Raw genomic sequence first — 23,370 nt, 5'->3', positions numbered from 1 at the left:
GGTCTCAGTAATGCCCAAAGTAATGGGAACAGTGTTGGGTGGGAGAGTGTGTATTCGTTTAGGAGAAGAAGATTTTTTTCATTGTGATAAGGCCAAAGTACATCACCGATAAAGCAGCCACAGCCGGTGACTGAGAAGAATCTGTGACGTCTCTGCATTTAGTGGTCACTACTCACCTGGGTAGTCATATGTAGGAATCTCCTCTTTACACCACTCATCACCCCTCACATATGTCTCTGTAGTATTAATATGGGTCAGATCTTCACCCTGAAACAAATATTGTAAGTCACAGACAGATGGAGAAGTCACATCTATGATCAGCTCTAATCCTGCCATCTCCACCGCTCTCATTACACAAGTATAAAACATATAATACTGGTGGATAAAACAAGACTGAGCACAAGACCTTCACAGCCGTCTACACATCATAGGGGGATTTCATGGCACCTTCTCTCCATCTACCTGATGATCCTGAGGAACAATGGGATCTTCTTGTTTACAGTCCTGTGGAAGAAGAGGGCAGGGACATCTCTCTGGTGTTGTCCTCTTACTGGATAGAACTGGAGGAAACACATACAGGGACTGAATTCATTCCTTACATACAGATAATTTACAGGCCGTGTGTATTTAGTCCTGTCTATTACCTGGTGATGTGAGGGGCTGGGGAACCTCCATCATGACGTCCTTGTACAGATCTTTGTGTTCTTCTAAATACTCCCACTCCTCCATGGAGAAATAGACAGCGACATCCTGACACCTTATAGGAACCTGACACATACAATAATACCGTCATCCCCCCGATCCCTTCATAGCGTTACTGTATAATGTCCCAGCATTCCCAGCAGTGTCACCTCTCCAGTCAGCAACTCAATCATCTTGTAGGTGAGTTCTAGGATCTTCTGGTCATTGACGCCCTCATGTATCAGGGGGTGATGTGGAGGCCCCGTGATTAGGCTCAGGGGTCTTCCCCATCCCTCAGACACAGGGTTCTGACAGCACTCACTAGAGATCTTCTTCACTACTGTGTAATCCTGGTTATGGAGAGACACATTAATACATTTCACTACAGACATTTCCAGAGTTCTCACCTCTCCAGTTCTGTCCATCTGTTATTCCCATAGATAAGAATAATGTAATGTGGCATCATCAGAATCTCTCACCTCTCCAGTAAGCCGGAAGACGATCTCTAGGGTGAGGTGTAATAATCTCTTCGCCATCTTGTACCTGTCCACATCCATCCAAGACGAGTCAATCAGGAAAATTCTCATATATAGAAGATCCCCACTGAGAGGATCCGATATTGGAAAGACCTGAATGGTAAGAAGATGGCAAATCATAAAAAATCTCATGTAATAATCCAACTACTGGAGATAATAAGGGGAAACAAAGAACATACGATTACATGTTGTACTCATGGATTGTATAAACTGGAATGTCATAAACACCGGCTACTTGCTGCACTCGTCACTCAGATGTGATAGTAAGGCCTAGGACACACGGCGAGAAAAACGGTGCGAGTGGAATGCGATAAAAAAAAGAGAATTTTGTTACTTACCGTAAATTCTTTTTCTTATAGTTCCGACATGGGAGACCCAGACCATGGGTGTATAGCTTCTGCCTCCGGAGGACACTCAAAGTACTACACTCAAACGTGTAGCTCCTCCCTCCTAGCATATACACCCCCTGGTAGCCAGTCCTAGCCAGTTTAGTGCAAAAGCTGAAGGAGGACATCCACCCACAAGTAGAGACAGAGCAAAACCCGGAACAACCTGAACCTCTGTCTACAACAACAACAGCCGGTGAAAACACACGGAACAAGAAACCTGCCAACAGGCAACAGGGAGGGTGCTGGGTCTCCCATGTCGGAACTATAAGAAAAAGAATTTATGGTAAGTAACAAAATTCTCTTTTTCTTCATCGTTCCTTATGGGAGACCCAGACCATGGGACGTTCCAAAGCAGTCCATGGGTGGGAATAAACAGAAAAACTGAGAAGTAGGCGAAACCTAACTTCACAAATGGGCGACAGCCGCCTGAAGGATGCGTCTGCCCAAGCTCGCATCTGCCGAAGTATGAGCATGCACTTGGTAGTGCTTCGAAAAGGTATGCAGACTAATCCAAGTGGCAGTCTGACAGACCTGCTGAGCCGTAGCCTGGGCCTGAAAGCCTAAGAGGCACCGACAGCTCTGGTCAAGTGTGCCTTGATCCCCGGCGGGAGAGGCACTTGAGTACACCGGTAGGTATCGGAAATGGCCGACCTAATCCAACGAGCCAGGGTCGGCTTAGATGCCGAGAGGCCCTTACGCTGACCAGTGGTCAGCACAAAAGAGAGGTGCACCGCCTAAGAACAGCGGTGCGAGACACATAGATCCGGAGCGCCCGCACCAGATCCAGAGTATGCAACGCCTTTTCAAAGCGATAAACATGAGCCGGACAAAAAGGAGGCAGGGAAAATGCCCCGGTTAAGGTGGAAGCAGCAACCACCTTAGGGAGAAAGTCCGGAGTCGGACGGAGAACCACCTTGTCTTGATGAAAAACCAAAAAAGGGGTGACTCCGAAGAGAATACGGCCAAAACAGAGACTCTCTTGAGGGAAGTTATGGCCACTAGAAAGACCACTTTCTGTGAAAGACGAAACAAAGAAACCTCCCTAAGAGGCTCAAAGGGGGGTTTCCGGAAGCCGTGAGGACCGGATTAAGGTCCCAGGGCTCCAAAGGACGCCGGTAAGGCGGAATGATGTGAGATGCGCCCTGCATGAAAGAGCGCACCTGAGCCAGCCGGGCGATACGCCGCTGGCACAACACTGACAGAGCCGAGACCTGTTCCTTAAGGGAATTGAGGGATAGTCCTAGCTGCAGACCGGACTGTAGAAGGGACAGGAGGGTCGGCAAGGCCAAAAGGCCAAAGGATACTTCCGAGCTCGAGTCATAGTGGAGATGACTTCAGGAGGGATACCAGAAGTCGTCAAGATCCAGGACTCAAAAGCCACGCCGTCAATCTGAGAGCCGCAGGATTCTGGTGGAAAGACGGACCTCGTGAGAGAAGGTCTGGACAGTCCGGGAGATGCCATGGCACCTCTACGGACAGACGGAGCAGGTCAGGGTACCAAGCTTGCCTGGGTCAGTCTGGAGTAATGAGAATGACCCGACGGCCCTCCTTTCTGATCTTGCGCAGGACTCTGGGCAAGAACTAGAGGGTGAAACACGTAAGACAGACGAAGCTGGGACCAAACTTGAACCAGTGCGTCTGCCGCAAAAACCTGAGGATCGTGGAGCCACGTTTGACGGCTGAGATAATCTGCCTCCCAGTTTTCCACGTCTGGGATGTGGGCTGCGGATATGGTGGACTAGGAGTCCTCCGTCCACTGAAGAATGCGATGAACCTCCAACATTGCCAGGCGGCTGAGTGTCCCGCCCTGGAGGTTGATGTAGGCAAACGCTGTAGCGTTGTCTGACTGGACTCGAATGTGCCTGGCCGCCAACAGATGGTGAAAGGCTTAGAGAGCTAGAAACACAGCTCTGATTTCCAGCACATTGATCCAGAGGGCTAATTCGGACAGAGTCCAAGTGCCCTGCGCTCCATGGTGGAGATATACTGCTCCCCAGCCGGATAGACTAGCATCCTGGCGAGGATCACCCGGGACGGGGCCAGGAAGGAGCGTCCCTGAGACAGAGGGGCCGAAGCCACCACTGAAACGAGCTCCTGGTCTGTGGCGAAGCCACCACCCCGTGGAAGGAGGAAGTCCGCTTGTTCCAACAGCGGAAAATATCCAGCCGCAGAGGACGCAGAAGGAACTGGGCAAGGGAATCGCTGCCATTGACACCACCATCTGATCCAGCACCTGTATCAGGTGCCTGATGGAACGACGTCGACCGCCAGCGGAACTGCTGTTTGACTAAGGGCAGCTTCACAAGTGCCGACAGAGTCTCGAATTGCGTCCCTGGGTACATGAACTTCTGGGTCGAAGTCAGAGTGGATTTGGACAGAATGACAAGCCACCCGAATTGGTTAGAGTGGCGAGAGTGAGCGAGGCACTCCGCTAACAGTCTGCACTGGATGAAGCCCAGACTAGAAGGCCGTCCAGGACAAAAGGATCACTGCCAACCCCTAGAGGTGCAGGACCGCAATCACAGCTGCCCCGACCTTGAGAATACTCGAGGGGCCGTGGCTAACCCCAAGGGAAGAGCCACGAATTGGACCACTCTGATTGCAAAACGTAGCCAACGCTGGTGTGAAACTGCGATTGGCACATGCAGATAGGCATCTCTGATGTCGATGGATGCTAGGGAATCTCCTTGGGTCATTGATTGATCGCAGAGACTCCATGCGAAAATGCCGCACCTGAACATGCTTGAGAAGCTTGAGATCCAGGTCGGAAGGCACGCCCTCTTCGGGGACTAGGAATAGATTTAAGCAGAAATCTCAGAACCGTTCCCAGTCGGGAACCGGTACAATTACTCCATTGGCCTGCAAGAATGCCACAGCCTGTGAGAAGGCGGCGGCCTTGGAGCAGGGGGGAGTTGACAGAAAAATTCTGTTTGGCGGGCTGGATAGAATTATATCCTGTAGCCGTGGGAGATGGTATCCCGCACCCACTGATCGGAGACGTGTTAAAACCATACGTCGCCAAAGTGGGAGAGCCTGTCACCGACCAAGGACGTTGCTGGCGTGGCCAGATAGCCAGGAGGAGGCTGACTTAGTGGCAGCATCTCCTGCGGTCTTCTGAGGACGCGGCTTCGTGCGCCATTTGGGTTTACGATCCTTGGCTGAGCTAGTGGACGAGGCCGAGGGCTTAGAGAACGATCAGATGGAGGAACGAAAAGAACGAAACCTCGACTGATTCCTGCCCTGGACAGGTTTCCTGGTTTAGGTTTGTTATATTCTTGTAAAGAGATGGGTGTTTAGGTACCGCGCCAACGACCACTAATACAGGAGATGAAATTAACGTGACTTTATTCCATGTTCAGGTCTACGCGTTTCAGGAGCATCCGCTCCCTTCCTCAGGACAATACAGGCACAAGCAACATCAAAATCACATTGTGATTTTTGATGTTGCTTGTGCCTGTATTGTCCTGAGGAAGGGAGCGGATGCTCCTGAAACGCGTAGACCTGAACATGGAATAAAGTCACGTTAATTTCATCTCCTGTATTAGTGGTCGTTGGCGCGGTACCTAAACACCCATCTCTTTACAAGAATATAACTTCATCCTAGGGGTGACTGCTGCCGCTGACCCAGTATATATGTTTGCATAGTGGTTGTGACTTTCACAACTCCACTTGGTGAGTAACCTCTGTGAATTATACCCTATCTGTTTGTAGGGTAAGACCCTATTGCGCTCTCTTTCCACAGTGTTTTCTGGTTTAGGTTTGTGGCATGGAAGAACTCTTCCCGCCAAGAGCTTCCTTAATAATTTCATCCAGTTGTTCCCGAATAGTCTGGTCCCAGCAAAAGGGAGCCCAGCAAGGAACTTCTTTAGAAGCATCTGCCTTCCGAAGCCACAGGAGCCTGCGGATAGCGAGGAAATTAGCCGAGGCCACCGCAGTGCGGTGAGAGTCTCCAGCATGGCAGACATGGCATAGGATGAAAAGACTGAAGTCTGGAAGTTAAGGCAACCATTTCGGGCATAGAGTCCCTGTGAGGGAATGCATCTCCTCTAGAGAAGCAGAGATGGCTTTGAAAGCCCGCACTGCTGCAAAAGCTGGGGAGAACGAGGCCCCTGCCGCCTCCATACAGTTTTGGCCAGAAGGACAACCTGGCGGACAGCAAAACCTTAAGTGAGGAGCCATCAACCACTGATACAACGGTCCGGGCTGAGAGTCTAAACACCGGAGGGACCACCTTTGGTGAATGAGCCCACTCCTTGACCACCTCTGGTGGAAGGGGAACACTGTCATCAGAACCACTCTTTGCGGAACCTCTGTCTACAACAACGGAAGCGTTTGTCAGAGCAGACCCTGGGCTTGGTCACAGTGGCCTGAAAACTGGAGTGGTTAAGGAACACACTCCTTGTTCTCTTAGGCAAGGTAAACTGGTGCCTTTTTGCCAGAGAGGGAAGCTCCTCTGATACTGGCGGATTGAGGTCCAGTACAGAATTAATGTACAGTGGGATCCTTAGAGAGGTGCCGTCAGCCACTGATACAACTATCCGGGCTGAAAGTCTAGACACCGGAGGGACCACCCTTGGTGAATGAGCCCACTCCTTGACCACCTCTGGTGGAAGGGGGAAACAGTCATCAGAACCACGCTTTGGGAGCGTCTGTCAGGACAGGCTCTGGGCTTGGTCACAGTGGGCTGAAAACTGGAGTGGTTAAGGAACACACTCCTTGTTCTCTTTAAGGTATACTGATGCCTTTCTGCCAGAGGGGGATGCTCCCCTGATACAGGCGGATTGAGGTCCAGTACAAATATAATGGACGCAATCAAATCATTAGCATCTGCATCACCTTCGGACAGATCAATGGTACATGAAGTAGCGTCCGAGCCCCTAGCAAAGACATCCTCCTCGTCCAGTGAGTCAGCTCGTGAATCAGAGCTGCGGGACGGGAAAGGACAGGGGACCCTGCGTCTCCATTTTAGGAGGACGGGGTCTGAGACCAGATGAAGAGTCCTCTGTGAGCTTTGCTGAGCGAGCCGAAGCAGCAGAAGCGCCCTGAGAAGGGGGCTAATGCATGCTCAGCACCACCGGGGCCGGAGCAGCTGGAGGGACCACTGATGAGCCTCCAGGCTGAGGGACCACTGTGTTTATGTGCTCGGTACAGGCAGTACGAGTCTACATGCAGTGCATATTAAGAACAGCCTTGCAGCCTTGCTCTGATGTGAGACATGCTGCAGAAGTGGGGGCTCTGTCCAGAATGACCCCCAGCAGAGTATATAAACAGAGAATATAAGCAGCTGCACAACCGGAGGTTGTGGCTTGCCAGACCGTTTAACATACATTTTTGTGCCCTCCAGTCCCCCAGCCCAGGCCCCCATTTGTCACAATGTGGTATCTCTGTGCCTATGCAGACATTGAGAACGCTGAGAAAATGGTGACCGGAGCGAGGAGAGGGGGCGGGGCCTACTCTGAGAGCGGGCAAATGAGGTATACAGGGGAGGGAATCTTTCCTCAGTGAGGAGTGTCCGTTCCCTGTGCTGAACAGCCGCTGGGCGGAGCCGCACTGTCCCTCTGCATGCTGACATGCAGGGGCAGTGAAACCGAAAGTAGGCCTCAGTCGAAGCCGGGGCCTAGATTTAAACATGCGGCCAGCGTGCAGGCACCATCGGCGCGGTTCTCCAGTAAAAACTGGAGAACCGGCCGGAAATGTTAACATAGTCATATAACACACTCTCCCCAATAAATAAAGTACAAGGGACCCCTGGAAAGAAGGGAATTTTGTTTACTTACCGTAAATTCCTTTTCTTCTAGCTCCTATTGGGAGACCCAGACAATTGGGTGTATAGCTTCTGCCTCCGGAGGCCACACAAAGTATTACACTTTAAAAAGTGTAACCCCTCCCCTCTGCCTATACACCCCCCCGTGCATCACGGGCTCCTCAGTTTTGGTGCAAAAGCAGGAAGGAGGGAACTTATAAATTGGTCTAAGGTAAATTCAATCCGAAGGATGTTCGGAGAACTGAAAACCATGAACCAAAAGAACAATTCAACATGAACAACATGTGTACACAAAAGAACAAACAGCCCGAAGGGAACAGGGGCGGGTGCTGGGTCTCCCAATAGGAGCTAGAAGAAAAGGAATTTACGGTAAGTAAACAAAATTCCCTTCTTCTTTGTCGCTCCATTGGGAGACCCAGACAATTGGGACGTCCAAAAGCAGTCCCTGGGTGGGTAAAAGAATACCACGATAAAAAGAGCCGACAACGGCCCCCTCTTACAGGTGGGCAACCGCCGCCTGAAGGACTCGCCTACCTAGACTGGCATCCGCCGAAGCATAGGTATGCACCTGATAGTGTTTCGTGAAAGTGTGCAGACTAGACCAGGTAGCCGCCTGACACACCTGCTGAGCCGTAGCCCGGTGCCTCAATGCCCAAGACGCCCCTACGGCTCTGGTAGAATGGGCTTTCAGCCCTGAAGGAATCGGAAGCCCAGAAGAACGGTAGGCTTCAAAAATCGGTTCCTTGATCAACCGAGCCAAGGTTGACTTGGAAGCCTGCGACCCCTTACGCTGGCCAGCGACAAGGACAAAGAGCGCATCAGAACGGCGCAGTGGCGCCGTGCGAGACACGTAGATCCGGAGTGCTCTCACTAGATCTAACAAATGCAAATCCTTTTCACATTGGTGAATTGGATGAGGGCAAAATGAAGGTAAGGAGATATCCTGATTGAGATGAAAAGGGGACACCACCTTAGGGAGAAAGTCCGGGACCGGACGTAGAACCACCTTATCCTGGTGAAATACCAGGAAGGGGGCTTTGCATGACAGCGCTGCAAGCTCTGACACTCTTCGGAGTGATGTAACTGCCACTAGAAATGCCACCTTCTGCGAAAGACGTGATAGAGAGACATCCCGCAGCGGCTCAAAAGGTGGTTTCTGAAGAGCCCGTAGAACCCTGTTGAGATCCCAGGGTTCCAGCGGCCGCTTGTAAGGTGGGACTATGTGGCAAACTCCCTGCAGGAACGTGCGGACCTGCGGAAGCCTGGCTAGACGCTTTTGAAAAAACATGGAAAGCGCCGATACCTGTCCATTGAGAGAGCCGAGAGACAAACCCTTGTCCATTCCGGATTGAAGGAAGGAAAGAAAAGTGGGTAAGGCAAACGGCCAGGGGGTAAACCCCTTATCAGACCACCAGGCTAAGAAGATCCTCCAAGCCCTGTGATAGATCTTGGCGGACGTTGGTTTCCTGGCCTGTCTCATAGTGGCAATGACCTCTTGAGATAACCCTGAGGACGCTAGGAGCCAGGACTCAATGGCCACACAGTCAGGTTGAGGGCCACAGAATTCAGATGGAAAAATGGCCCTTGGGACAGCAAGTCTGGTCGGTCTGGGAGCGCCCACGGTTGACCCACCGTGAGGTGCCACAGATCCGGGTACCACGACCTCCTCGGCCAGTCTGGAGTGACGAGGATGGCGCGGCGGCAGTCGGACCTGATCTTGCGCAACACTCTGGGCAGCATTGCCAGAGGAGGAAATACATAAGGCAGTCGAAACTGCGACCAATCCTGAACTAAGGCGTCCGCCGCCAGAGCTCTGTGATCCTGAGACCGTGCCATGAATGCCGGGACTTTGTTGTTGTGCCGAGATGCCATGAGATCGACGTCCGGCGTTCCCCAGCAGCAACAGATCTCTTGAAACACGTCCGGGTGAAGAGACCATTCCCCTGCGTCCATGCCCTGGCGACTGAGAAAGTCTGCTTCCCAGTTTTCTACGCCCGGGATGTGAACCGTGGAGATGGTGGAGGCTGTGGCCTCCACCCACAGCAGAATCCGCCGAACTTCTTGGAAGGCTTGACGACTGCGAGTGCCGCCCTGGTGGTTGATGTACGCGACCGCCGTGGCGTTGTCCGACTGTATGCGGATCTGCCTGCCCTCCAGCCACCGATGGAACGCTTTTAGGGCTAGATACACTGCCCTTATCTCCAGAACATTGATCTGAAGGGAGGACTCTGTCGGAGTCCAGGTTCCCTGAGCCTTGTGGTGGAGAAAAACCGCTCCCCACCCTGACAGACTCGCGTCCGTCGTGACCACAGCCCAGGATGGGGGCAGGAAAGATTTTCCCTTCGACAGAGAAGTGGGAAGAAGCCACCACTGAAGAGAGGTCTTGGCTGCCAGAGAAAGAGAGACGTTCCTGTCTAGGGATGTCGACCTCCTGTCCCATTTGCGGAGAATGTCCCATTGGAGTGGACGCAGATGAAACTGCGCAAAGGGAACTGCCTCCATTGCTGCCACCATCTTCCCCAGGAAGTACATGAGGCGCCTCAAGGGGTGTGACTGGGCCCGAAGGAGAGATTGCACCCCTGTTTGCAGCGAACGCTGTTTGTCCAGCGGAAGCTTGACTATCGCTGAGAGAGTATGAAACTCCATCCCGAGGTACGTCAGTGATTGGGTCGGAGTCAATTTTGACTTTGGGAAATTGATGATCCACCCAAACCTCTGGAGAGTCTCCAGAGCAACGGTCAGACTGTATGACATGCCACCCTGGAGGGTGCCTTGACTAGGAGATCGTCTAAGTACGGGATCACCGAGTGGCCCTGAGAGTGTAGGACTGCCACAACGGCTGCCATGACCTTGGTGAAGACCCGTGGGGCTGTCGCCAGGCCGAAAGGCAGTGCCACAAACTGAAGGTGTTCGTCCCCCATGGCGAAACGCAGGAAGCGTTGATGCTCTGGTGCGATCGGCACATGGAGATAGGCATCCCTGATGTCGATTGATGCTAGGAAGTCTCCTTGGGACATCGAAGCGATGACAGAGCGGAGGGATTCCATGCGAAACCACCTGGTTCTCACATGTCTGTTGAGCAATTTGAGGTCCAAAACGGGACGGAATGAACCGTCCTTTTTTGGCACCACGAACAGGTTGGAGTAAAAACCGCGACCACGTTCCTGAAGGGGAACGGGGATCACAACTCCTTCTGTCTTCAGAGTGTCCACCGCCTGAAAAAGTGCAACGGTTCGCTCGGGGGGCGGAGATGTTCTGAAAAAACGAGTCGGAGGACGAGAGCTGAACTCTATCCTGTAACCGTGAGACAGAACGTCTCTCACCCATCGGTCTTGGACATGTGGCCACCAGGCGTCGCAAAAGCGGGAGAGCCTGCCACCGACCGAGGATGCGGTTTGGGGAGGCCGAAAGTCATGAGGAGGCCGCCTTGGAGACGGTGCCTCCGGCGGTCTTTGGAGGACGTGACTTAGACCGCCATGCAGAAGAGTTCCTCTGGCTCTTCTGTGGCCTGTTGGACGAGGAGGATTGGGATCTGGCTGAGGGCCAAAAGGACCGAAACCTCGCTTGAATTTTTCGTTGCTGAGGTCTCTTTGGTTTGGGCTGGGGTAAGGACGAGTCCTTTCCCTTGGATTGCTTAATAATTTCATCCAATTGCTCGCCAAACAATCGGTCGCCAGAAAAAGGCAAACCGGTCAAGAACTTCTTGGAAGCAGAGTCTGCCTTCCATTCGCGTAGCCACATGGCCCTGCGGACTGCCACCGAATTGGCGGATGCTACCGCTGTACGGCTAGCCGAGTCCAGGACAGCATTCATGGCGTAGGATGAAAATACCGACGCCTGAGAAGTCAAAGACGCTACTTGCGGAGCAGAGGTACGGGTGACCGCATTAATCTCAGACAGACAAGCTGAGATAGCCTGGAGTGCCCACACTGCTGAAAAGGCTGGGGCAAAGGACGCGCCTATGGCTTCATAGATGGATTTCATTAGGAGCTCTATCTGCCTGTCCGTGGCATCCTTGAGCGATGAACCGTCAGCCACTGCTACTACGGATCTAGCCGCCAGTCTAGAGACTGGAGGATCCACCTTGGGACATTGAGCCCAACCCTTAACTACGTCAGAGGGGAAGGGGTAACGTGTGTCATTAAGGCGTTTAGTAAAGCGCTTGTCCGGAAAAGCCCTGTGCTTCTGGACAGCATCTCTGAAGTTAGAGTGATCGAAGAAAGCACTCCGAGTACGTTTGGGAAACCTAAACTGGTGCTTCTCCTGCTGTGAAGCCGACTCCTCTACAAGTGGAGTTGGAGGGGAAAGATCTAGCACCTGGTTGATGGACGCTATAAGGTCATTTACTATGGCGTCCCCTTCAGGTGTATCAAGATTGAGAGCAACGTCAGGGTCAGAGTCCTGGGCTGCGACCTCCGCCTCATCCTCCAGAGAGTCCTCAAGCTGAGACCCCGAACAGCGTGATGAAGTCGGGGAAGATTCTAAGCGAGCCCGCTTAGCCAGTCTGGGACTGCGGTCCGTGCCGGAGTCCTCCACGTAATAACTAGAGGCCACCCCAGGAGCACGCTTCGTCGCAGACCGAGAGGGGCCTGGGGGCGATCCCACAGTGCCCGGGGCCTGTGTAAGGGCCGGTCTGGACTGCAAGGCCTCTAGTATCTTAGCAGACCATTTGTCCATAGACTGAGCCATGGATTGTGAAAGTGACTCAGAGAGTTTCTCAGCTAAAACTGCAAACTCTGTCCCTGCCACCTGGACAGGGGAAGCCGGCGGTTCTACCTGGGCCGAGGGTCCCACCAGTGCCCCAGGCTCCGGCTGAGCGAGTGCCACAGGGCCCGAGCATTGCTCACAGTGAGGGTAGGTGGAACCTGCAGGTAGCATAGCTGCACAAGAGGTACAGGTTGCAAAATAACCCTGTGTCTTGACACCCTTGCTCCTTGTGAACGACATGCTGTTGTCTCCCAGGAGAGTGATCACTGAGGGTATATAGCCACAAGCTAACAGTACAGCCGAACCGAGAAAATGTATACAAATATAATATATATATATACAGTTCGGCACCCGAGGGGGACCAGCACCGGGTGACCGGTGTGGCTTACCGACCGCTCAAGCGGTGTGTGGCCACCAAATTCCCTGCCTCGGGTCTCCCAGAGCTGCAGCCAGAAGTCCTCCACCGGCAGAATGTGCTTAAAACATGGCTGTCGGCGTTCACAGGGGAGGAGGGAGCCGTGGGCGTAACTAAATAAGTGCGGGAATCTGGTGCCCCAGAGTGATTAGTGAGGGGGGAGGAGGACACCTAAGTGTGCTCCAGCCCTCACTGTCGGCGTCACGCCGACCGTCCCGCCCTTACCCCTGACTGGCAGGCCCGGGGGCGGGAGTTTAAGGCACTAGGCCGCAAAAGCCGGGGGCTAAAGTTAAAACCGCGGCCGGCAAGCAGGTAGTCCCGGTCTCATACCAACACCGCAGCCGCTGCAGCGTCTGAGGCCAAAGTGCTCCATGCACCGTCCCCAAGGGGACACAGAGTACCTGTAGATGCAGGGTCCTGTCCCTGATGATACTCAGTCTCCTGTCCGTCAGAATCCCACAAGGGCTGCGGAGGGAGCCCGGTCCCAGTGCCTGGATGACCGGTTAGGATCCCACTTCTCCCAGAGCCCCTAAGGGATGGGGAAGGAAAACGGCATGTGGCTCCAGCCTTTGTACCCGCAATGGGTACCTCAACCTTAACAACACCGCCGACTCAGTGGGGTGAGAAGGGAGCATGCCGGGAGCCCTGTTAGGGGCCCTCTTTTCTTCCATCCGATACAATCAGCAGCTGCTGCTGACTAAAATGGGAGCATGAGTGAATGTGTGCCTCCTTCAACACAAAGCATAAAAACTGAGGAGCCCGTGATGCACGGGGGGGTGTATAGGCAGAGGGGAGGGGTTACACTTTTTAAAGTGTAATACTTTGTGTGGCCTCCGGAGGCAGAAGCTATACACCCAATTGTCTGGGTCTCCCAATGGAGCGACAAAGAAGACCACTTTCTGTGGTAAAAACGTCTCAGTACTTAGCTTGTGAGACGCAGGTGCCAGGTCCCTGGGAGGTGAGCGTTCCGTCCGGCAGGATCCTGAAAGGGCTGCGGATGGAGACCGGTCTCCTGCAAAGCAATGAGAACCGTGATGGCTCCCACTTCAAGCCAGAGCCCCAGGGGATGGTGAAGGAGCGCGGCATGTGAAGGCTCCAGCCTTGTAAAATCAACCTTAACAGCACCGCCGACACAGTGGGGTGAGAAGGGACATGCCGGGAGTCCAGACTGGACCCGCTTTGCTTCCAAATCTTTGAAATCCATAAAATCAAAAATCAGAGAATGCATGTGTGTGTGTGACCTCCTGAACACAAAGCATTGAAACTGGCTAGGACTGGCTACCAGGGGGTGTATATGCTAGGAGGGAGGAGCTACACGTTTGAGTGCAGTACTTTGTGTGTCCTCCGGAGGCAGAAGCTATACACCCATGGTCTGGGTCTCCCATAAGGAACGATGAAGAAAAAAAAATATCGCATTCCACTCGGACCAATGTTACTCTATGGGGCAGCTCCCATGAGCGATTATTTTCTCAGCCCTAATTGGATCGAGAAAACCATTGCAGCATGCTGCGAATGGAATACAATCCTGTTCCACTCGCACCCATGCAATTCTATGGGGCGAGAGAAACATCGCACTGCTCTCACATTACACCGATGTAACTTGTGAGCTGTACGATTCTCGTATCAGCTGGCAACGGAGGAGATAGGGAAATACATCCCTCTCTCTCCTCCGCAGCGCTGGCCCTCCCCTCCGCAACTGTGGTATGATCGCATGATCGGACCACAGTCGCATGACACTCAGCTCCCACTGTGCTGCGAGCGAGAGCTGAGTGTCATGCAAGGACTCGCACAAATCCCCGTGTGGCTTTGGCCTACAGGAGATTCCGCTTCTCACTCGTCCACTCAATTACCACAAAGGCTGTAATGAACTTAGCACCCCCTCAGGCATATTACACATAAAAACCAAGAAACAACAAAAAAAGATTTTAAGTGAAAAAGAAGTTTTAGCAAAAACAAAAAGAGAAGATTCTTGATTCTTGATGGCAGAGAGAAAGCATCTTCGCTATATCTGAGGGGAAAAAAAAGAGGACTATACAGCATCCCCCAGTTTATCTTACAGTGGCATGCAAACGTTTGAGCACCCCTGGTCAAGATTACTGATATTCTGAACAGTTAAGCAAGTTGAAGATGAAATTATATGTAAAAGCCATAAAGTTAAGGATAACACATATCCTCTGCATTTTAGACAAAAAAAAAAATATATATTTTTTTTACATTTTTAATTTCACAACAAAAAATAAAGTTGGCAAATGCAAAATATTGGGTACCCTGCATGGTTAGTACCCTGCAGCACCCCCTTTGGCAAGTATCAAAGTTTGTAAATGTTTTTTGTAGCCAGCCAAGAGTCTTTCAATTCTTGTTTGAGGAATTTTCATGCTTTCTTCCTTGGAAAAGTCTTCTTGTTCTGTAAGATTCCTGGGTACTCTTGCATGCACTGCTCTTTTGCGGTGTAGCAACAGATTTTCAAATATGTTCAGATCAGGGGACTGTGAGGGCCATTGTAAAACCTTCAGCTTATACCTTTTTACATAGGCTAATGTGGATTTTGAATTGTGTTTAGGATCCTTATCCATTTGTAGAAGTCATCCTCTTTTCAACTTCAGCTTTTTTACAGATGGTGTTATGTTTGCTTGAAGAATTTGTTAAACTTTAATTGAATCCATTCTTCCCTCTACCCGTGAAATGTTCCCAGTGCCATTGGATAGAAGACAACCCAAAGCATGATTAATCCACCCCCATGCTTAATGATTGGCGAGATGTTCTTGTCATGACATTCTGTCTCCTTTTTTCCCAAACATTTGGTTTGATCATTGTGGCCAAGGAGTTCTATTTTAACCTCATCAGTTAACACGACTTGTTTCCAAAATACATCAGTCTTGTTTAGATGTTATTTTGCATACTTCTGATGCTAAATTTTATGGTTAGGACGCAGGAGAGGTTTTCTTCAGATGAGTCTTCCATGAAGGCCATTTTTCTGTAGGTGTCTCTGAACAGTAGAACAATGTACCACAACTCCAGAGTCGACTAAATCTTCCTGAAGGACTTTTGCAGTGAAGTGAAGGTTCTGATTTGCCACTCTAGCAATCCTACGAGCAGCTCTCACAGAAATTTTGCTTGGTTTTCCAGACCTTATCCTGACCTCCACTGTTTCTGTAAGTGCCATTTCTGAATTACTTTTCGAACTGAGGAAAGGGCAACTTGAAAACGCTTTGCTATTTTCTTCTAACTTTTTTCTGCTTTGTGGGCCTTCACCATTTTGATTTTCAGAGTGCTAGGCAGATGCTTTGAAAACCCATGGCTGTTGTTTTATTTGCACAAGGTTAGAGGAAGCTGGGTTTTTATAAAGGTGTGAAATTTGCATCACCTGCCCTTTCCTAACTACGACAATGAACAAGCCACAAACCTAACAGGCTAATTAATGTCTCAAATGATAGTCAAAGTTATCTGAGCAAACAAATCTCCAAGGGTGTTCAAACGTTTGCATTGGCCCATTTTCATTTTTGTAGTTTTTAAAATGTTAAAGATGAAAATATTTTTTTTTGTTCTTACCTAAAATATAAAGGAAATATGTCATCTTTAACTTTATGCCTTTTAGAGATCATTTCATTTTCAACTTGATTAATTGTTCACAATAACAGTAATTTTGACCAGTGGTGATCAAATGTCTGCATAGCACTGCATAATAAAAATATATATCTTTGTACAATATTATGAAGTAGACAGAAAAATAATAAAATTCAGTCTTCAGTAGTTGATTCCTTTAATATCTACTGTATCGTCACCCATCCCCTGTAGACGGTGAGCCCTCTTGGGCTGGGTCAACTCTCCTCTTGTACCTGTCTGTACCTTGAATGGCTCAGGATTATTGTACTATTCCCTATTACGTATACCCCTTTTCACATGTAAAGCGCCATGGAATAAGTGGTGGTATAATATTAAATAATAACAATAACAAATATAATATAAGTGATCAACAGGGCTGTGGAGTCGGTAAGTCAAACCTTCGACTCTTCAATTTCCCTGATTCCGACTCCACGACTCCCTCATGACATATACATGACTTATATTTGTGATAAATTTACTGTAGTAAAATAGTAACATCAGGCTTTTAATCATAATTATGATGCAATAATCAAGCTGTTTAGATAGAACATTAAATATGTAATAAGATAGATTTGGCACAGAGCCTCCTTATCCAGCACGGTGAAAGCAGGCATCGGACAGCTACCTAGCTTACTACTCGCAGCATCCTGCCTTCAGCCTTTTAGCCTTCAGCGTGAAACTGTAGCCTACATCACCTGCAGATTGTGACCTTTGCCTATTATTCAGCACAAGGCAAGTGGCTCTGAGCCAAATCTTATTCTTGATTATATGTTCCCTACTGCAACTTGCACTAGGTATCTGTCTATCTTGCCACCCATAGCACCCTACACCATCTGCACATTGTGACCCTCGCATACAGTACAGCACAAGGCAAGTGGCTCTGTGCCAAATCTATCTTATTACATACTGCCTATAGATGCCCTATCCTACTGTAAATTGTACTGGATATAACCACCATATGTACACCCATTTTTTTTTCTTTTTTAGTAGTGTGTCAGTGCATTGTGTTGCAACAATTCCTGAAGGGCATCCACTCAGTTTGCACCAGGCTCCAAATAGTGCTCACAGTTGACTGCCTACCCTATCAAGTGGGGCTATCAGGGATTAGCATTTTCTGGATTACTCTGATATATTCATTATATTTAAAATGTTATTAATTTATTATTTATTTCGTCACCTAGGAGCCAGCACCTACTTGCCATCTGTTGATCCAGTGTACATTCTACTAAATTTGAATACGTAGCCTACATATGGCCAGGCCAGTGTGACAACATATTTTACATTGGTCACTCTGTCTGAGGCTAATCAAACAGTAACGCGGTAGTACTAATTTAGTTTTTATTTCTTTTTCTTGACAGGGTTTTTGTCTTCTACCATCGGCTACCCCTAGTTGTTCTTATTTCATTATTATTTAGTTAGAACATAAAATATATTTATTGAAATACAAGTTTAGAATACAAAAACCTTTAATAAATTGTAAATATGCAATACACTATGCAGTAAGTGGGGAAAAAAACAGTTTTAATAAAAATGTATGGAGTAACATTTGTGCAGTCTATGAATTTCTGTTGAGAAATAGTATTGCCTCCATCAGATCCTCCTTCATAGATGACCTCAAATCTGATCTAATTATTTTAAGGCTAGAGAACAACCTCTCTACACTACCTTGGGTTAACGGCAAAGCTGTAACCACATGGGCAACATCTCTAACAATTTAACGGTATAAAGGAATTGCCTCATACACAGTAAGCTTTGATGAATGGTTGAACTCTTCTACTTTGAGAGCAACTGAAAAATTTTGCTGAAATCTGGTCAATCTGTTTGCTATGGGAGTGGAATCTTTTTCCCTGCGGCAACGCTTTGCAGCTCCATGTCGTACAAATACTTTTCAAAATTAAACTTCTCATCTGATGAGGCTGAAGATACGACAGCAGTAGCACTGGCAGGATCCAAGTCCTCTTGCTCCTGGCAGTCCTGTAGCCCACTTATCCTAACTGCTACCTTTGTTAGAGCTTTTTTTCCTTTAGTAAGCTGTTAATCATCTGGCATTATATGATGACTTGGGTCCACATACACAGCTGCCAGAAGAATTTTATTTTCTAATTGCAGTGTCTGTCACCATTTCATTGAAGCAGAAATGCAATCTTCGATTAAACCTCCTCTTAGGGACAGGCAAAATAGCAAGTTCTTCCACTCCTTTATGAAAATGCTGGAAGTTAAATCCTCAGCTTGTAATTTTTTAGTCACTGAAAATGGGTGATAAAGCAGTTCCTTCAATTCAGTCACCTGCGTCTATAGACCTTCATTTAGTGTCACCTGAGGGTTCGCCATATCTACAAGAGAGGGTTTCAGCTCAAGCAATTCCTCAATCATTAACCAAGTGCTGCCCTACAGAGTAACTTGATCGACAAATGCCCCTTCAAGATGGAATCAATTTTAGGGGTTCTGGCAGGAATAACTGATTTCCTCACTTTGCCAATCAGAGTTCCAGCATGTCCGTCTTTCAGACGATCTCTTATTGCCAGCTGCAGCGTGTGCACAACACAGTGCATGTGATAAATAGGAGAGAGATGTGAAGCAGCTTCAACAAGATCGTCTAATGCTAAAGGATCATTTTGCTGTTTACTGAAAGTTTAGACTTGCTTTAAGAAGCACTTACCTTAATCCTACTTTCCTGTTCTCTCTAGAGTCTCTAGCAGTTCTGAGATGATTACAGGCATTCTTTGTTTTGATTTTTACCCTTATCTATATTCACTACTTATATCATGTAGCTGAATGCAGCACAGATTAATCTCAACTAAAAGCCTAGATCCTTTGATCAGGAATAGAACAGACATTTATAAGACATTTCATAACTTTCCAAATTCTTATGAAAAAAATATCACATTCTGCATTGAACTACTGTACCCAATTTATAATATACTAGCTGTAGCACCCGGCGCTGCCCGGGATAGTAACTTTCTCTCTGTTTCTCTCCCATTCTCTGTCTATCTCCCCCTCTGTATATCTCTCTCTGTCTTTATGTCTCTTTCCCTGTCTGTCTCTGTTTCTATCTATCTCTGTCACTTTCCCTGTCTGCCTCTTTCCCTCTCTTTCCGTCTGTCTCTTTCCCTCTTTCTCTTTCCCTGTGTCTGTCTCTTTACCTGTCTTTGTCTGTCTCTTACCCTGTCTGTCTCTTTCCCTGTCTCTTTCCCTTTGTCTGTCTCTTTGTGTCTGTCTCTTACCCTGTCTATGTCTGTTTCTTACCCTGTCTGTGTCTGCTTCTTTCCCTGGCTGCATTGTGACACGCCAACATTCCATATAAGGGCGATGCTGCGCATTCTTCTGAAGTTCCGGCTGCACTGTGGCTCCCAGCTCCATTCGCTTTAATGGAGGCAGGTTTTTTGGCGAATAACTGTAAAGCGCGGGGTTAAAATTTCCCCTCAAAACATAGCCTATGACGCTTTCGGGGTCCAGACGTGTGAGTGTGCAAAATTTTGTAGCTGTAGCTGCGATGGTGCAGATGCCAATCCCGGACATACACACACACAAATTCAGCTTTATATATTAGATTTTAGGAGTCCACAGCCCTGATGATGAAGAGACTGGATGAGTCTGGAAAGCGGCTAATTGTTACCATCTTTTCACTCATTAATCTGAAGCAAATGGAGAAGGAGGGAAGGGGGAGGCCTGTGTTCCTCAAAGACACATCCCAATATATCATAATAGTTGGGGTAATAACAACTACACTTTTCTACAATGGTGTTATTAAAACAGAAAGGAAATTTAAAAAAAAAAAACAAAGTAAAAAAACAGCGACACTGACGAAAAAGGCAGCTCAGACCGCAGATAACGGCCCCTCACACATCTATAGCCCCTGCCGACCGCCGGATCCACCAGACTGGGGAAACTGGGCCAGGAGGTCGGGGCTGTGTGCTGGGGTCACCGGGATCTACAGGAAGAATAGGAGGGGAGGATTTATATATTAGGAGGTGGGGAGAGTGGTACCATATTGTGGGGGGTCATCTGTATCTATCAGAGAAAAATGAACAAAAACCTCATGATTTATGGAAATCACCAAGAGAAATACACCAAGAAAGTCTCAGTAGTGAAATGGTTAATGCCCAGTATTAGGGAATCTGCACATACCTCCTCCTGCAGAGCCGCACACTAGCTCTATGGCTGCTCTGTGCTTCCAGGACCTGTGATGATGTCACATGGAGGGGAGGAGTCAGGGGTCACATGGTCAGCTCCTCAGTGTATGCAGGACTCTGCTGTGCTGGGTGTCATGGGGCTGGATGAGGGGAAGGTTATGTGTGGGGTCAGGAGGGGTTTACAGTGTGGATGGAGCAGAACCGTGTGTGCACGAGGTGTACGGAGCAGAGCCGTGTGTGTACGAGGTGTACGGAGCGGAGCCGTGTGTGTACGAGGTGTACGGAGCGGAGCCGTGTGTGTACGAGGTGTACGGAGCGGAGCCGTGTGTGTACGAGGTGTACGGAGCAGAGCCGTGTGTGTACGAGGTGTACAGAGCAGAGCCGTGTGTGTACGAGGTGTACGGAGCAGAGCCGTGTGTGTACGAGGTGTACGGAGCGGAGCCGTGTGTGTACGAGGTGTACGGAGCTGAGCCGTGTGTGTACGAGGTGTACGGAGTGGAGCCGTGTGTGTACGGAGTAGAGCCGTGTGTGTACGAGGTGTACGGAGCAGAGCCGTGTGTGTACGAGGTGTACGGAGTGGAGCCGTGTGTGTACGAGGTGTACGGAGTGGAGCCGCGTGTGTACGGAGCGGAGCCGCGTGTGTACGAGGTGTACGGAGCAGAGCCGTGTGTGTACGAGGTGTACGGAGTGGAGCCGTGTGTGTACGGAGAGGAGCCGTGTGTGTACGAGGTGTACGGAGCGGAGCCGTGTGTGTACGAGGTGTACGGAGCAGGGCAGTGTGTGTACGAGGTGTACGGAGCAGGGCAGTGTGTGTACGAGGTGTACGGAGCGGAGCCGTGTATGTACGAGGTGTACAGAGCAGAGCCGTGTGTGTACGAGGTGTACGGAGCGGAACTGTGTGTGTACGAGGTGTACGGAGCAGAGCCGTGTGTGTACGAAGCGGAGCCGTGTGTGTATGAGGTGTACGGAGCGGAACCGTGTGTGTACGAGGTGTACGGAGCAGAGCCGTGTGTGTACGAAGCGGAGCCGTGTGTGTATGAGGTGTACGGAGCGGAGCCGTGTGTGTACGGAGCAGAGCCACGTGTATACGAGGTGTACGGAGCGGAGCCGCGTGTGTACGATGTGTGTACGGAGCGGAGCCGCGTGTGTACGGAGCGGAGCCGCGTGTGTACGAGGTGTACGGAGCAGAACCGTGTGTACGAGGTGTACGGAGCAGAGCCGTGTGTACGAGGTGTACGGAGCAGAGCCGTGTATGTACAAGGTGTACGGAGCAGAGCAGTGTGGGTATGTGTGCAGAGCAAAGCTGCGTGTGTATGACTATAGAGCAGAGCCGTCTGTGTACGACATATATGACCTGTACGGAGCGCAGTTGCGTGTGTGCAGAGAAGAGCCACGTGTCTACGGAGCACAGCCACATGTGTACGACATGTATGACCTGTAAGGAGCGCAGTTGCATGTGTGCGGAGAAGAGCAATGTGCATACCACGTGTACAGAGAGGAGCCGCTTGTGTATGATCTGCACAGAGTGGGGAACCTTGTGTCTACATTGTGTACAAAGCAGAGTTGCGTGTGTACGGAGCACAGCTGCGTGGGTATGATGTTTATGGAGCAGAGCCGTGTGTGTAAGACATGTACGGAGCCTTATGTACGGAGGAAAGCCGTTTCTGTACAATGTCTACAGAGCGGAGCCGTGTGTGTATGACGTGTATGAAGAGGAGCAGTGTGTGCACGATCTGTAAAAAGCGGAGCAGTGTGTGTACGACTCGTACGGAGCGGAGCCGTGTGTATGTACGACTCGTACGGAGCGGAGCCGTGTGCATGACGTGTGTGGAGCGGAGCCGTGTGTGTGTACGACTCGTACAGAGCGGAGCCGTGTGCATGACGTGTGTGGAGCGGAGCTGTGAAGAACCAAGGATGAATGAACGATGATCGATTAGGTAATAACATAAGACATACAGTATATAGTGACATAAAAGCTTTATTGGAACCAAGTGATGGTGCGCTGTGTGCACATACACAGGATATCACAAAAGTGAGTACACCCTCACATTTTTTTAAACATGTTATATCTTTTCATGGGACAACACTGAAGATCTGACACTTGGATACAATGTACAGTGTCAGTGTGCAGCTTGTATAACTGTAAATTTGGTGCCCTCTAAAATAACTCAACACACAGCCATTAATGTCAAAACTACTGGCAACAAAAGTGAATACACCCCTAAGGGAACATGGCCAAATTATGCCCAATTAGCCAATTTCCCTCCCTGGTGTCATGTGACTCATCAGTGTTGTTAAGAAAAATTCCACAGTTTTGGCCTATTTGACAGATTCCCTTTAATGAGAATTCAATGTTAGGGCAGAGACCCTGATTCCTACGGTGTTTCATTTACTGGACTGCTTAGTGTAGTTTTGATAAAATCACTGATTAATCAGAAGTAGATTATCATTACAGGACTATTTGGCTGCTGCCAGCTAGATCTGTAGCACAGAAAACATTGATTTGATCAAAATGACAGCAAACAGCTCAGTAAGTGACATCGCTGGAATCAGGGTCTCTCTCTACATTATGCGGCTTTCAGATGGGGTAGCAAAAACCTGGTGACAGCGTCCTTTTAGAGGGAACCAATCACCAGGATGTGCACATATAATGTAAAGGCAGTGCCATACTGGTGTTAAGATGGTAAATAAAATCGTACTTTTTTTCCAGATTGGATGTTTCATTGCAGTAAAATTTTTTATCTAAGTTCCAGAAATCCGTGCAGCAGTTGATTGGCCTGTGCTGCGGGGTGGGAGTATGCGAGTCGACTCTTCCTATTATAACTCCCCTGTGTGGTTTCATGGCCTCTATGTAAAAAGATCTCCCCCGTTGCCGCAATAATAATTATGGCTGGCGCATGCGCAGTATACACTTAGGGCTGCTTCTCACTTGCGAGTTTCTCGCAGTAGAGCAATGTGAGAAAATCTCGCATTGGAATCGGACACGTTAGTGAATGATTCAGCTCTCATCTGCGATTTTTTTTCTCAGTCCAAATCGGACTGAGAAAAAAATTGCAGCATGCTGCTTTTTTGCGAGTTTCTACTGCGAGTCTCTCCAATGCAAGTCTATGGGAGCGTGTAAAAAATCGGATGTCACGGGCCG

General features: G+C 49.3%; 1 protein-coding gene across 2 annotated transcripts in view; it reads right to left on the bottom strand.

The window, feature by feature from the left end:
• The window catches only part of LOC142312121 (uncharacterized), a 73,083-nt gene that overhangs the window by 27,416 nt on the left and 22,297 nt on the right, over nt 1-23,370 (bottom strand). Inside the window, exons 1-6 of one of the 2 annotated variants that reach the window (XM_075351008.1) lie at nt 20,224-20,253; nt 1,161-1,310; nt 852-1,031; nt 645-768; nt 463-560; nt 177-267 (exon numbers count right to left, since the gene is read on the bottom strand). In XM_075351008.1, the coding sequence (XP_075207123.1) occupies nt 177-267; nt 463-560; nt 645-768; nt 852-1,031; nt 1,161-1,268 (601 nt within the window). In that variant the 5' untranslated portion in view covers nt 1,269-1,310; nt 20,224-20,253. Of the gene's footprint in view, nt 1-176; nt 268-462; nt 561-644; nt 769-851; nt 1,032-1,160; nt 1,311-20,223; nt 20,254-23,370 lie in introns of those variants that run through there. The other variant, XM_075351007.1, reaches the window with a different exon arrangement.

The sequence above is a fragment of the Anomaloglossus baeobatrachus genome, chromosome 5 (genome assembly GCF_048569485.1).
Source record: "Anomaloglossus baeobatrachus isolate aAnoBae1 chromosome 5, aAnoBae1.hap1, whole genome shotgun sequence".
Taxonomy (NCBI): domain Eukaryota; kingdom Metazoa; phylum Chordata; class Amphibia; order Anura; family Aromobatidae; genus Anomaloglossus; species Anomaloglossus baeobatrachus.
Note: the sequence above shows the minus strand (reverse complement) of the source record. Positions and strands in the feature narration are given on the sequence as shown.